Raw genomic sequence first — 16,441 nt, forward strand, 5'->3', positions numbered from 1 at the left:
TGCCTTATAAGCAATCTAACCCCAAATACCTCCCCAGCTACCAGTTCTAGTTCTAGCATCACAGAATACATTTGTTTCCCTCTGCTCCTGTATAACCATATCCAGAGATACGAAGTTATTCTTGAATTTTTTGTTATATCTAATATATCTAATTCCTTTAATCCTTCTCCATCCGATTGTCCACCTTTGGCCAGATTTAAATTTACAAATCGCCTTCCCTTAAAACAATTCAACTTCATTCCTGCCCTGTTCTTTGGTCTGCTGGTTCTTCCCCTCCCATTAAAAAAAAAAGTTGAACAAAACAAGACTTTGATAATAGATGGTCAGTAAAGGCTAAAGTAACTCAATCCACATTTCTTCATCATTAACCATCAACACAGTCAGCCTAAAGTAAATGCATATAATTTATAATCAAGAATGTTGAGATGCCAGTAGAATGATAAGGGAATGAAGGAGAGGCCTAGGAGAGTTAGGAATGGCTTCTTAGAAAAAACTTTGACCTTGAACAATTCCTAGGAGGTCTTTGTCCAACGTGTGTAGGGGTAGGGACCAAGAAATATATATTTGTTTCACTCATGAAGACAAAAAAAATGTATGGCATATTTGGAAAATGGCAAAGAATTTAGTATTGTTGAAGTTTATAGTGTGTGGGGAAAAGTGGCAGGAAACAAAAATAAAAATGTAGCCTAGGGAATAGATTGTGAAGGGATCTGAATGCCAGGTTCAGGGATGGAATTTATAGGAAAGAAATAATAGGAATTCATTGGAGGATTTTAAATTGGGGAGTTTCAGGTTTGTGTTTTACAAAAACTGTATCAGCAGCAGAGCAGGAAGGGGGTCAGAGTTGGTAAGAGGAGGGACAGGGTAGAAATTATTGCAGAAGTTCAGAGGTAAAGCTAAAATAGTAATAATGGGACAAAGAAGGGAGGCGGAACTACAAAGATGTTTTGGAGACAGCCTGCAAAACTTCATCCTGAGAGCAAAATCCCATTTTTATTGCTGTGAGCTGAAAACAAGATGGGGAACATTTTTACGGCAGGATTTATAGGCATTAAAAAAAAAAAAAAGTTTTCCAGGCCTCCCTGGTGGCACAAGGGGTTAAGATGCAACCTATGAAGCAATCCGCAGCCACAGCATCACGAGTTCAATCCCCAGCCAGGGAGCTACACACATGGTGCAACAGACCTCTTCTGACTTACCCGCTGCTCCCCTCAGCACTGTTCTATTCCTCACTCTGTCTCTGGTGTATCCTCTCACCCCCCACACCTCTGGCCTGTACCCCAGTTCTTGTATGCATATTAAAAAAAAAATTCCCCCCTTAATTTGTTAGAACCTTCTTTTTTAAAAAGATTTATTTATTTATGAATATAAAAACTGGGGTACAGGTCAGAGGTGAGGGTGTGGAGGATTCACCAGAGACAGAGTGGGGAGAACAGGCAGACTGAAATATACTGCTGAGGGGAGCAGCTGACGAGTCAGGAGAGGTCTGCTGCACCATGTGCGTATCTCCCTGGCCAGGGATCACTCATGCTGCAGTGGCTGCAGATAGTTTCATAGTGTTGCAACCCCTTGTGCCACCAAGAAGGAAAAAAAATAAATTAAATGGGGCCTCCCTGGTGGTGCAAGGGGTTAAGCACAGCACTGTGAAGCTATCTGCAGCGTGAGTTTGCAGCATGAGTACGATCCCCAGCCAGCCAGGGAGCTACCCACATGGCACAACAGACCTCTCCTGTCTCACCCACTGCTCTCCTCAGCAGTGTATTTCAGTCAGTCTCCCTGACTGCTCCCCACTCTTTCTGGTGAATCCTCTCACTCCCCACTCCTCTGGCCTGTACAACAGTTCTTGTTCGCATAAATAAATAAATCTTAAAAAAGAAAATTAAATGGACCTTTGAAACTTTTAGCTCTAGAAGAAAAGGACTCTGATTTCCTTTGACTGACTGGGAGGCCTGGCTGCTGAGTGTGCTAAGCTAATGAGAATGGAGGTCAGCCCAGGCAGGCAGCTGTTCGGCAGTGCTGGCTGTGGACTTGTGCACCAGACCTGAATCTCAGGAAGCTTGTGTATTGAGTTTCGCCAAGACAGACTCTCTAGATAACAAAATTTTTCTGTTGACTCGATTCCCAGTGCAGAAAAAGAACATGGACTTTCAGATTTAGGCTCTAATCCCAGTTTTGCCATTCAAATTCTGAATTTAGATATTATTTCTACTAACTGAGCCTCAGCTTTCTCTTATGTAAAATGGGATAATAATAATTACTTTGCAGAGCTGGGGTGAAAATACTCCTAGTTATAAAAATAATATTACTTATTGTCAAATATTATACTAAGCACTTTACATTGATCTCATTTAATCTTCACAACCCCTTCATAAGGTAGGTTCTACTATTATCTTTGTTTTATTGATGAGGAAAACAACTAGAAAAGCTAATTTACTTGCCCAGGTCATGGTGATAAACTATGGGCTGACTACCTCAATGCTCATGCCCTGCTCCTTCTGTCCTTTTGACTACTCAACATTAGAAAAGCCAAATATTAATTTTCCTGGCACTTAGGAATAGCCAGATACCCCAGTCCTGACCAATGCCATTTATACACAAGTCTCCTGGGGGAATTTGTGGAAATAATTTGCTTTTCTACTAAAAGCACAAAATTACTAATGTTCCCCAACATCTATTTTTTTCCTACCTCAGTCACAGCCACGATACCTACAACTATAGCAGCCATCTTAGATCAAGAGTCAGGGGATAATGGTCTTGAAATCATTGACCTAGTAAGTCAATGTCACCTGTCACTAATCTCCAGACTTCTTTTAGTGTGAGAAAAATATGCCTCTTATTTGTTAAAGTCAGCATTAGTCAAGTCTTCAAGTTACAAGCAATACACAATACACAGTAACCAAATAATGAAGTTAAGATTCAAAACTAGCAGTCTTAACCACTAAACTATATGAGAAATACCCAGCACTGGACTTTGTAGGGAATGAGTACTCAGATGATAAAAATATTACAATATTATCAATCACTCAGTCTTCTTACTCAAGACTAAATTCCTCTGGAAAGTTGGGATTGTCAGTAACCTAAATTATAACATAGTTGCTCAGGAATAGGCCACCCCTTTTGAATACTATGTCCAGTCTTCTTGTCTACATTTCTGAATTCAGTTCTTCTAGCTCAGGGTCCACACTAAGGAGGAAAAACAGCATGAAGGTCTGGAGTCAGATCTAGGCTGTTCACTCCTACCTATCTCATCCCAGACCCCCTGCCATGGAGCTCTAAAACCACAAAGTTCCAGGAAGTCAACATAAAATTATAATCATGACAGCATCTGTGTGGACAATGAAGGCTCAAGCTTCTCCCTAGCAGGCAGGCAGGGACCTTTTAAAGAAACAAGAAGTGTGGTTTTATAGCTTAAACAAGACCAAGGGTTATTGATTTTTCTGCTTCTTCTCCTGCTGAGAGCAGTAATAGCAAAAATCTGATTTACACACTTAAGTTCTAGTGTCTTCTCCACCAGTTGAGCAATTTTCAAGTAATCACACTTTGACCTCACCCAACATGACTACTTTTAAAGCCAAGTTTTGGGGGCCTCCCCGGTGGCGCAGCGGTTGAGCGCTGGGCTGTGAGGCTGCCCGCAGCCTCTGCAGAGCCGGTTCGATCCCCGGCTGCCGGCGAGGGTCCCACATGGCGCAGCGGACCTCTCCTGCTGCCCGCTGCTCCCCTCAGCAGTGTATTTCATCTGTCCGCCTGTTCTGCTCTCCGCTCTGGCCCTGGTGAATCCTTTCACCCTCCCGCGCTTCTGACTGTACCCAGTGCTTGAATAAATAAATAAATAAATCTTTTTTAAAATTTTAATTTTAAAATTAAAAAAAAAAAAGCCAAGTTTTGGGGTCAATAATTTAGTTTTTGTAAGATGTACAAGGAAAAAGATATGATTATTGGCTATTTTTTCTGAAAACTGCAGCTTCTATTCTCGTGTCCAGGGTTTAGCGTTCCCTTTTCACAGGACCCAATCTATCTCAGAAGGGGCCAGGTACCCCTTTGTCATAGCTGACACTTGACATCTACTTCTAAAGCTATTTGGAACTCAAAGGATATTTCCCAGAGGAATTATGACATTCACATGGCAAAATTCCTAGACAAGCTCACCAAATTTGGAGGGAAGAGAAAAGCCTACTGAGCATTTACTAAATGGCAGGTATGAGCATCAGAATCACCTTAGGGAGCATATGAAAATACAGATTGCTGGGAACTACCTCTACAGTTTCAGATTCAGTAGATCTGGGGTGGGGTCCAAGAATTTAAATTTGCATATTTAGCAAATCCTAGGCCTTGGAACTAAGAAGTCACTGGCATAAAATATAAATCAATCAGAGAGACTTTGCACTCTTGCAAGTTTATAATTTAGTCATTTTTGTTTATTTACAGAGCTGAATAACTATCACCACTAATTTTAGAACATTTTCTTCACCCCAAAAAGAAACCAAATACCCACTGGTTAAATTGAAGATCTTTGCTAAAGCATTCTACTATTTCAATGAAGTGTCCAACAAACCTAATCTTCTTTATCTCACTACTAAAGAAAGTATCTCAGTCTTCAAGTTAGCCAAAAAAAAAAAAAAAAAAAAAAAAAAAAAAGCAAGATTTATAGAGGAGAAAGGCAACAGAGTCTTAAAAGGAAAGCTAAAAAAAGCATCAAGAATACAATATTTCTAGTAAGAAAGTGCTTTCTAGATGCTCAGTGAAATAAAGTCAGAAGGAAAAAAAAATATCGGATGGTTTCAATTATAGGAGGAATATAGGGGAACCAAATAAGGCATAGTGGGAAAAAATAATAAAAAACGTAACAAAACAAAACAAAAACAGACACTACAAATCAGAGACATTCTGCAGGGGAGGAGGAGAGAGGGATCAAAATGAGGGAGGGAAGAGCACAAGGGAATATGGTGATGGTGCACAGGTAAAACTGGTGGTGGAAATTCTATGGGGACTACACCTGAAAAAAAGAAAGCAAACATTGTAAAAAAATGAACAATGATATAAAATATATATAAATATTTAAAAAAAGGAAAAAAAATCAGAGAGACTTTGGATACCCACAATGAGCTACCTTTAGATACTGGGAAAGTCTCTCTAATCCTAAGAAGAGGTTTGCTTTATCAGGATATTCACCTTGTTTATAGTCTTTCTTTTTTTTTAAGATTTAGTTTTTACTTATCTATGCGTACAAGAACTGGGGTGTAGGCCAGAGGTGCAGGGGGTGAGAGGATTCACCAGAGACAGATTGGGGAGCAGAACAGACAGATTTATTGAAATATACTGCTGAGGGGAGCAGCGGGCGAGACAGGAGAGGTCCGCTGTGCCATGTGGGTTAGCTCCCTGGTGGGGGATCGAATTCATGCCAACAGTGGTTGGCAGTGGCTGGCAATAGTTTGATAGGGCTGAGAGTTTAACCCCTGCTCCACCAGGGAGGCCCTAGAGTATTATTTTTACAAAAATAAAATAAAGCAATGCTCTCTGGCACATGCATGCATACATGCACTCGTGTGCGTGAGCACGCACACACACACCCCTACATGCCAAAACTGATAGGTTTCTACAAGTTTTTCTTTAAGGACCAGACTCCAAATGCTTCAAGATATTAGGCAATGCCTGTGGATTTTCAGAAGAGCAGTTCTCCTAGGAGCTCTAAGCAATACATTAGGGAAGAAAGGACAAGTCTATAGTCAAAGTTCACCAATCTTCCAAAGTGAGCACAGACTACTTACTACCAGCAGCTGTTAAGAAACAAATTTTTTTTTAAAGTATGACTTTTAAGCTGTTCCCACAATATACCTCTTCTCAATAATAGGGATGGTTGGGTACAAGGTGGAGAAAAGAGTATGTGTATATATTATGTATACTGGGGCAGGGGGGATAAGCAAAAAAACCCCAATAATTTTGAGATACACTTCATAATAGTTTAGGAGCTTCCAATGGGTTACAAGTGAATTGAGATACTAATTTCTTAAGCTCTTTGGGTATCCAGGAAAGAAATGGGGCATAAGAGTTTCTGGGCAGGGCCTCCCCGGTGGCGCAGCGGTTGAGCGCTGGGTTGCGAAGCTGCCCACAGCCTCTGCAGCGCCGGTTCCATCCCCGGCTGCTCCCAGGCCACCGGAGGAGGGTCCCACATGGCGCGCAGACCTCTCCTGCTGCCCGCTGCTCCCCTCAGCAGTGTACTTCGGTCCTTCTGCCTGCTCTGCTCCCAGCTCTGGCTCTGGTGAATTCTCTCACCCTCTGGCGCTTCTGACTGTACTCAGTGCTTGCATAAATAAATAAATAAATAAATCTTTAAAAAAAAAAAAAAAAAGTTTCTGGGCAGCCCTGTCTGCCCAGCGTTCCCTTCAAATATCATTTTTTGTGGCTTAAAGCTAACTTAAATCACTGCTTTACTGAATCACTGAGAAGAATATCAGGACAAAATATCTATTCCTAACTCTGAGGTTACTTTGCCAAACCTGTGTGCCTTCATTATTAGGAGCTTGGCCACTCCTTTTGTCATTCATTCATTCATTCATTCATTCATCTGATCAATATTCAAAGAGTTTACACTTTTTGTTAGGAACTATATTAGACATTGAGTACAAGGTGATTGACTGCCTATAAAAGCAACAAGTGGGCCTCCCCAGTGGCGCAGCGGGTTGAGCACAGCGCGGTGAAGCTGCCTGCAGCCTCCGCAGTGCCGGTTCAATTCCTGGCCCACCAGGGAGAATCCCACATGGCAAGGTAGACTTCTCCTGTCTTGCCCGTTGCTCCCCTCAGCAGTGCTTTCGGTCCGTCTGCCTGTTCTACTCCCCGTTCTGTCTCTGGTGAATCCTCTCACCCTCCTGCGACTCTGGCCTGCACCCCAGCTCTTGTATAAATAAAAAATAAATCTTAAAAAAAAAAAGCAACAAGTATTATAGATATAAACAATTATAAGGTGGTAGATAATATAAACTACCTACAGCTCAGAGGTTAAAAACATGGAGCATCCTACCTTGATTCTGGCTCCACTACTTCCTGGCTCTGACAGTTTTTCCACCTTTCTTGACTTATGTCTACATCTATTAAAACTTGGATAAGGAGCCTCCCTGGTGGTGCAAGGGGTTAAGTCTCAGCACTATGAAGCTATCCGCAGACACTGCAGCACAAGTTCGATCCCCAGTCAGGGAGCTAACCCACACGCGCAGCAGACCTCTCCTGTCTAGCCCACTGCTCCCCTCAGCAGTGTATTTTAGTAGATTCAGCTGTTCTGCTCCCCACTCTGTTTCTGGTGACTCTTCTCACCCTTCCCCTTGCACCTCTGGCCTACACCCCAGCTCTTGTATGCATAAATATTTTTTAAAAAAGGAGTTTCGTGGAGCAGTTTCAGGAATCAGACTCCATTTTCCAGTTTCACCTGAAAAATCACTGTAGTGTGCAAGATACACTAGATATCTTGCACACTGTAGTGTGCAAGATACACTAGATCAGCACTTATTTCTAACTCATAAAATCTGAGGGTAGTTTGGACTCTACTATACAGTATAACCTTGGAAAATCTGCTCCACAGTCATCTCATCTGGGAAGGGCTACTTTCCCTGATTTGTTATAAGAATCAAATATGAAGAGGGAAACCTACAAAAGTTCTTTGCAAAGAAAAAAGTACAAATGTTTTGAAACCTTTACCAGATGATCCTTACAAAGGAGGGTGAACAGTACAGGGGCTGGGTCACTGTTATACATCAGATCATTCACTGTATCTACAAAGGCCCTCTAGCTGATAAACTGCTGTGTCAAATACACATCTGCTTCTTAAATTAACCATTATTTTAAACAAAAGAAGATGCTAGAAAAAAAACTAGTGAAAAAATAATAGTGAAGTCTTTAATAAGATCAATTTCCTGGCTTTCCAACCTCAAGGGTAGTAACTTTATTTGGGATATCTGAACATGTTTGTTGCAGGCTGAAACCAGGAAATTAATTATGGGTCCAGCAGAGGAATGTGGGAGAGAGCACATACGCTGGTGTTGGCAGCAGAGGACTGAGACATGGCCACGACAGAGGCAGTTAAATAATGATGAAATCTTGGTTGCTATTTTGCGATAGACGATGAATACACAGACCAGGAACAGGGAGACCCAGCTCTAACACTTTCAGCAAAACACTTCTCCATCTTCTCACCTATAAAGTGATGGATTAGCTTAAGGGGCCCATCTGTTCTCACATTTCTTTTCTAATTGGATTTTTGAAACTTCAGTGGCTGGCCTTGTTATATTTTATTAGTCTTTGCTGTCTTGTGAAGAAGGCATTCCTAATCCCTCATCTGATGCCTCTTTCTCTTTTGTGGATGCTATATACTAATGCTTAAAGAGTGCAATAACTTATTTGATGTCACATAGTTTTTTTTGTTTTTTGTTTTTTTTTAAAGATTTATTTATTTATTTATTTATTTATTTATTTATTTATTTATTTATACAAGCACTGGGTACAGTCAGAAGCGCGGGAGGGTGAGAGAATTCACCAGAGCCAGAGCGGGGAGCAGAGCAGGCTGAAGGACCGAAGTACACTGCTGAGGGGAGCAGCGGGCGGCAGGAGAGGTCTGCGCGCCATGTGGGACCCTCCTCTGGTGGCTGGGGAGCAGCCGGGGATCGAACCGGCGCTGCAGAGGCTGCGGGCAGCTTTGCAACCCAGCGCTCAACTGCTGCGCCACCGGGGAGGCCCTGATGTCACATAGTTTTAAGTGGCAGAATCAGGTCAGATCTAAAATCTAAGTCAGTAACTCTATCCTGTACTTTTTTTCCCTATGGAGGTATACATATTTCTATGCATTGTAACCACCATTAACTATGCACTGTATCAAAAGCTTTATAAATACACTCATGGACTGGTGAACCAACTGTCTGTAAAGATCATTATCCCATTTTACAGTTGAGGAAACTGAGGTTCACAAACGTTCAATAACTTGCCCAAGAGTCCATAGTTAATTAGTGGCAAAGCCTAGATCCCAACCATGAGATGATTGGGGGAGGGGAGGGGCAAGAAAAGATGAAAATGTTTAGGCCTTGACCACATTCCAAACCTCTAACAGAGAAATATTTCTGAGGCTTTTTGGAAAAAGAAATGCCCATGTGTGTAAAAATCTCGTATTATGGTAAATCTATCTACGGTAAATCTATGGTATTTAAGTGTTCACTATACTTAGTATCTTTATTAGTCAGTTCTGGTTGCTATACAAAATACTATAGATTAGTTGACTTAAACAACAGAAATTCACTTCTCACAATTCTGATACAAGGAAGTTACAAGATCAGAGTGCCAGCATAGTTCAGTTCTAATGTGGGTTCTCTTTCTGGCTTGCTGACAGCAGTCTTCTTGCTATGACCTCATAAGGCAGGGGAAGAACTACAGTGTCTGTTCCTCTTCATATGAGGTCACTGATTCCTCATGACATGAGCTAAACCTAATTGTCTTCCTAAGTCCCAATCTTTAAATATCATCACAAGGGAGGTTAAAACTTCAACATATGGGGCCTATGATTAACACATTTTATGTTTCTAAGATGTACAAAGAGCTAGTCATACCACTTCATAGGACTGCTGCAAATTTAAAAATGAATATTATCTGCAAAACACTGAGTTTGGTTTTTGGGAAAGAGTAAATGCTCATTAAAGGGACTTTTAAAAAGAGAGAAAAAGGAGGGAGGAGGGCCAGTAGACTATAGCAGAGGATTATGGGAGTTCTGATGGTGAATGGGTGTGGTAAAATACATAAGGGGTGTGAAGCTGTACCTCAGAATCATATACAGTGCTGTATACCAATGTTAACTCAATAAATAATAAAAAAAGGAGCGAAAAGGGGAACACTGCCAATTGGCTAGAAGATAGCTGTTCACTGGAATACACTGTATTGCTGTGATATTGTGATTTATAATAAGAAATGTACTTTTGATCTTTGTGCCTATTCCTGGCACAAAGCTCCTAAAACTCTTGGAATTTCTAAGTGATAAGAATGACAAAGGTGAGCCTCCCCTGGTAGCGCAGGCAGTTGAGCGCAGGGCTGTGAAGCTGTCCACAGCCTCTGCAGCACCAGTTCGATCCTAGCCAGCCAGCGAGGGTCCCACATGGCGCAGCAGACCTCTCCTGTCGCGTCCGCTGCTCCCCTCAGCAGTGTATTTCGTCAGTCTGCCTGTTCTGTTTCCTGCTCTGTCTCTGGTGAATCCTCTCACCCTCCTATGAATCTGGCCTGTACCCTGGTTCTTGGTTCTTGTATAAATAAATAAATCTTTTTTTTAAAGATTTATTTATTTATTTATTTATACACGCACTGGGTACAGTCAGAAGCGCGGGAGGGTGAGAGAATTCACCAGAGCCAGAGCAGGGAGCAGAGCAGGCAGAAGGACCGAAGTACACTGCTGAGGAGAGCAGTGGGCGGCAGGAGAGGTCTGCCCGCCATGTGGGACCCTCGCCAGTGGCCGGGGATCAAACCGGCGCTGCAGAGGCTGCGGGCAGCTTCACAGCCCAGCGCTCACTGCTGCGCCACCGGGGAGGCCCAATAAATAAATCTTTAAAAAAAAAATTGACAAAGGTGTCTTGATAGTCATTACAAATCCCTTTTAACTATGTAGGAGTTCACATTAATGTGGTAATGTTATATGGACTTTTGGAAGTGCCTAAGAATGGAAGCTGGTTGCTAGGGCAGCCAACCATGTGACTAGAGGTTTGAAACTTTCAGTCTTACCTAACCTGACCTCTGGGAAGGAAGAGGGGCTGGAGGTAGAATTAAATGCCACCGACCAACGGTTTAATCAATCATGCCTATATAACGAAGCCTCTGAAAAAGGCAAAAAGTGTAGCACTTGAGCTCTAGGGTTGGAACACATGTAGGTGCTGAGACAGTAGTGCACCTGAAGAGGGCATGGAAGTTCCAGGCCCCTTTCCACTTATCTTGCCCTGTATGTCTCTCCCATCTAGTTGCTCCTGAGTTATACCCTTTCATAATAAACTGGTAACCTAGTGATAAAACTGGTTTCCCTAGTTCTGTGAGCTGTTTTAGCAACTTAGTCAAACTTAAGGAGGTCATGGAAACTCCTGATTTATTGCCAGTTGGTCAGGTTAAAAACTAGACTTGCAATTGGAATCTGAAGTAGGGACAGTTTTGTGGGACTGAGCTCTAAACCTGGAACCTGACACTATCTCTATATAACTAGTACTAGAATTGAGCTGAGTTACAGGACCCCTTGCTGGTATTGGAGAATTGCTTGGTATGGGGAAAAGAACCCACATGTTAGAATTGGTGTCAGAATTGTACTATAAAGCTTTATTTTATTTCCACCCTAGAAATCAGAGAGAATTTCAAATCAGGAGTTTTTCTCACCTCTCTAATATGTGTGGCCACCACCCCATTATCTCTGAAGCAGATGATACTACAATGAACTTGATCTTCCACTTTTATTTCTTCTGTACCCTCAGTCTACCTCAAACCACTGACCAGGAGCAGGCTTCTAATTCCTCAAAGGCAAGGCTCCCTCTAGTCCTAGAAACTGAAAACACAACTCTGGGAGCAATTTAAAGAGCATATATTTTAAGATAGATCAATTTGCTATAACAAAAAACACATATACTTTGAAATCATAAAGACCTGACTTCAAATCTTTCCTCATTCTTTAGAGGCTGTATACACTGGCCGAGTCATCTGACCTGAATTAAACTACCTAATTTCTTTTACTATAAAAGAAGAGTGCTATTTTTAATTAACAAAGTACCTAGCATGTACTTGCCTAACAGTAATTAGCTCTAATAATTACTGTTACTAATAATAGTAGCAAAACATTCATTAATACATTGGCATTTGTTTATAATTTATCTCACTTTGATCTTCTATTACCAGCAATGTGGAATATAACCTAAATATCTGCTTATAGCATAACACCTAGAAAACCTGTATCATATGTTTGTAAGCTTGATGAAGTATAAGAAACATTTCATATTACACAACAAAGATAGGCAGAATTTAAAATTTTAAGAAAGAGGCCTCCCCGGTGGCGCAGCGGTTGAGCGCTGGGTTGCGAAGCTACCTGCGGCCTCTGCGGCGCCGGTTCGATCCCCGGCTGCTCCCCGCCCACCGGAGGAGGGTCCCACATGGTGTGCAGACCTCTCCTGCCGCCCGCTGCTCCCCTCAGCAGTGTACTTCGGTCCTTCTGCCTGCTCTGCTCCCTGCTCTGGCTCTGGTGAATTCTCTCACCCTCCGCGCTTCTGACTGTACCCAGTGCATGTATAAACCAAACAAACAAACAAATAATAAATAAGACATGCCTCTAGAAAATTAAAAAAAATAAATAAATAAAATAAAATTTTAAGAAAGAAAAAGTAATGTTTAGTGATTAAAAATGAAGAGGAAACTAAGACTCAGGAGCTCTCAAACAGAGTTGATGGGGAAGTGTTCTGGGAAAGTTTTCTGGTCTGAGCAATCAAAGGTTTGCTTTTTATAGCCACTGAGATGGGAGATGAAGTTTGGGTCCTTATGAGGCAACAGCTGGAACTCAAATTCTCCTGCATAATGCTGGAATCTTGGAAGAGTTATATTGTCAGGTAAGAAAATAATTTTGACTCAAAAGGACAAAGAGGTAACAAGAAGCTTAAGTTAAAAAAGAACGTTTCCCTCAGAATTTAAAACATTGGCCTGTGTGAAGTCTGAATGTATTCTAGTTGCATGCAGTTTATACTAGCAGTGTGGCCCTAGAATCTCCAGCACAAACATTAATTTAAAACATAGTTCCAGGGCCTCCCCAGTGGCGCAGCAGTTGAGCGCTGGGTTGCGAAGCTGCCCGCGGCCTCTGTGGCACCGGTTCGATCCCCGGCTGCTCCCCGGCCACCGGAGGAGGGTCCCACATGGTGCGCAGACCTCTCCTGCCGCCCGCTGCTCCCCTCAGCAGTGTACTTCGGTCCTTCTGCCTGCTCTGCTCCCCGCTCTGGCTCTGGTGAATTCTCTCACCCTCCCACGCTTCTGACTGTACCCAGTGCATGTATAAACAAACAAACAAACAAACAAATAAATAAATAAAACATGCCTCTATTAAAAAAAAAATAAATAAGTAAATAAAAAATAAAAAAAAAAATAAAAAAATAAAACATAGTTCCAAGCTGACAATATTCCTTAGTGTTTAGTAGAAACAAAGACAACCTTATCTCCCTTTGTAGGAATATTAATTATCTTAGTTGATGCTTACAAATGTCCTATAAAATATATATACTACTATCCCAGTATATGACAGAATTTAAATTTAGGGATGTTGAGGAACTTGTCCAAAGTCATTACCTGACAGAGTTGGGATTTTTTATATTTATATTTTTATTATATATTTATACTCCCTACCAGCAGCGACAAGGTATATTCCCCTTTCAATGTGTTACACTGCCTAATCTTCTTTGTGTAAATCAATAGATAAATGCAACTGTTTTTTTCTTTTTCAAGCTCAACAACTCAGTAAGAATGAAGGCAGCCAAGATCACAGGAAATCCACAGGAGTCCTTGGGTTCTGTCAGCCAAAGCAGCTCAAGTCCCTTCTGGCAAAGAAACTTTGCTGGAACACTTTAAAGTGAAAAAGGGAAAAGCAAGAAACTCTGAAGTAATGTAGCATGGGGGTACTGCTCCATTATTGGAGTTGATTTTATTGGAATACATAATCAAAGTTCAAACAAAATATATTTACTATTATTATAAGGATAATAAAGCTCTTCTGAGAAACAAACATTAACTTGAAAGTGATGACAGCAATAGTCATATCAGGCTCAACCTCTAATATATTTCTGAATGTTATTGGGTTGCATAGCATTGAGAAAATCCTGATTTACAAACATATGTTGTTGCAAATATTAGCAGTTTTTTAAAAATTAACATGCATTCTCAGAAGTTTAAGTTAACACATTGATCATCTTAAGTGTATGCATGCTTTATAAAAAATAGTTTTAGGGGCCTTCCTGGTGGCACAGGGTTAAAGTCTCAGTGCTGTCAAACTATTGCCAGCCACTGAAGCATGAGTTTGATCCCTGGCCAGGGAGCTAACCCACATGGTTCAGCAGACCTCTCCTGTCTTGCCCACTGCTCCCCTCAGCAGTGTATTTCAGTAGATGTGCCTGTTGTGCTCCCCACTCTGTCTCTGGTGAATCCTCTCACCCCCCACACCTCTGGCCTATACCCCAGTTCTTATATGCATAAATAAATAAAACAAATCTTTAAAAAAGAAAAATAGTTCTAAATTTTTAAACCAAATCAAACACTATAAAGAATCACTGAAATATTATCTTAGTGTTCTTATAGAACAAATAATTCTCTGAGAGTCCTCCATTCTCAATCTAGGGTGTTGTACAGAATACACAGCAAAGTACAAAATTATAGGCATAACTGGCACATTCTCTCTCTCTCTCTTTTTTTTTTATAGAGACATGTTTTTATTTATTTATTTATTTGTTTGTTTATACATGCACTGGGCACAGTCAGAAGCGCGGGAGGGTGAGAGAATTCATCAGAGCCAGAGCGGGGAGCAGAGCAGGCAGAAGGACCGAAGTACACTGCTGAGGGGAGCAGCGGGTGGCAGGAGAGGTCTGCGCGCCATGTGGGACCCTCCTCCGGTGGCCGGGGAGCAGCCGGGGATCGAACCGGAGCCGCAGAGGCCGCAGGTAGCCTCGCAACTGGCACATTCTACTCACTGCCAAGGGCCTCCTTCTGGTACAAAACTCTCTACCCCTCCCACCTCTAATCCTGCAACCAAGACCATTAGTAATCTACTTTTCAAGTTTCATTTTCTACTTTTCCCTGTTTCTAGTCTTTACTCCAGCTAATCTCAAGTGCTGACTGATTCTCACCATACCTTCCTACCACTATGTGTTTGTTCACAATTATCATCTTTATCATGAACTTATGTTCTTTATATTTTTGAAGCTCATAACCTGCTAATCACCGTGCTAGACAACGTACAATTTCTCATTTGCTCCCATTATCATACATTCTACCCATCTTCATTTATTTGCAAAAATAACCTTATTCAGTGCTTACATGTGCCAGACAGACTACACTGAATGTCTTATAGTAGCTCATTTAACGCTTTCAACAGTTCTATTAAACAGGGTAATATTGCTGTCCTCATTTTATACATGAGAACACAAGCTCTGAAAGGTTAAAAAACTTGCCTAAGGTGAAGTAAGGAAAGGAATGCTTTCCAGAAAAGTGCTGTTGGAGCTCAGAGCTGAGTCCTTAAAGAATGAGGTGAGGTCGTCAGGGGATAACGGCATTGTGAACAGAGGGACAATGTACACCAACGCAGGGAAATAGGAAACAAGTTGGTATGCAGTTTAAAATCAGGTCTGAGTTCAAATATCTGCTTTTTTTGTGGTCTCTTACTGTGACTATGGCTTTATTATCTGTGAAATAGAATAATAAGCTACATGATGTAGATCTGCTGTAAGACTAACATGAAATATGGTATATGAAAGTGACCAATAAGGACCAGGTCCACAATAGGTATGCAATAAATAAATGTTACCTCCTTCCTTCCCCTTGTTGGGAATTCAATAATCCCTAGTCTCAAGAATGTCATGACCATATCCACTGGACCCCAGGCATATCTTCCTTCCCCAAGTTTCCAGGCTTTATTAGGGCTTTTGGAGACATAGTTATCAAAAGTCATTCAGCAAGTTATCTGGTAATATCCTTACCCACCATTTCTCAAAGTGAGAATCATTCTCATACCACTCACCTGTGTAGGCCATGTTCTTAGGGTTGCCATAAGGAGCCCCAGGCTGGACGGGGCTGTAAACAGGGTTCATTGTGGAAGACTGCGGATCCTATAAAGAAAACAGAAATAGCACTGATTACTGATTGCTCATTCTCTTTTGACTATATGTTGTTTCCCCTCTACAACCTTTAGTTTGTGCTTACAGTGAAGCAACAAAATACAGTAGAAAGACTAATCCAAAAGCCATTTGTTACTGTACTTGGAGCCTTGCTAAACACTTTACATTTTACAGATGGCAATTCTGAGAAGCAGAGAGGTAAGAACAATTTGTCTAGTGTCATCCCAGGCATTTGGCTCTTAGTTCAGTACCAGTCCCACTATCCCACATATGACTCTGCCTCTAATAAACTGTTTAGCACTGGCCAAGTCACTTCTCCCCTCTGGACTTCAATGGCCTGATATAAAATGAATTAATTTAGCTTTCTGAGGTCCCTTCTAATTCTAATAATGCTACTCTAGTTGCTGAGAAATGATACACTTTTACTAGGGAGGCTGGGTGCCTGGTGATAAGCACAGACTGGAGGAAAGAAGAGCAGCCAAGTCTCTCATCCACCCCCTTGTAATTGCAGAGGACAAGATACCAAGTAGTAGCAGCTTTAGAAAAAATGAGATTTTATTTTCACTGATCATTTTAATGTAGACAAGGAAATA

At 41.4% G+C, this 16,441-nt stretch overlaps 1 protein-coding gene across 3 annotated transcripts in view; it reads right to left on the reverse strand.

Moving 5' to 3' along the window:
• FAM168A (family with sequence similarity 168 member A) overlaps nucleotides 1-15,836 on the reverse strand; it is a gene marked incomplete at its 5' end in the record, with an annotated part of 45,910 nt that extends 30,074 nt beyond the window's left edge. For 2 of the 3 annotated variants that reach the window (XM_084236825.1, XM_084236824.1), the window contains one exon: nucleotides 15,752-15,821. In XM_084236825.1, the coding sequence (XP_084092951.1) occupies nucleotides 15,752-15,821 (70 nt within the window). Of the gene's footprint in view, nucleotides 1-15,751 lie in introns of all 3 variants that reach the window. The other variant, XM_084236823.1, reaches the window with a different exon arrangement.
• Nucleotides 15,837-16,441: the final 605 nt, after the last annotated feature.

Source organism: Talpa europaea, assembly GCF_964194135.1.
Source record: "Talpa europaea genome assembly, chromosome: 1".
In the NCBI taxonomy this organism is placed as follows: Eukaryota; Metazoa; Chordata; class Mammalia; order Eulipotyphla; family Talpidae; genus Talpa; species Talpa europaea.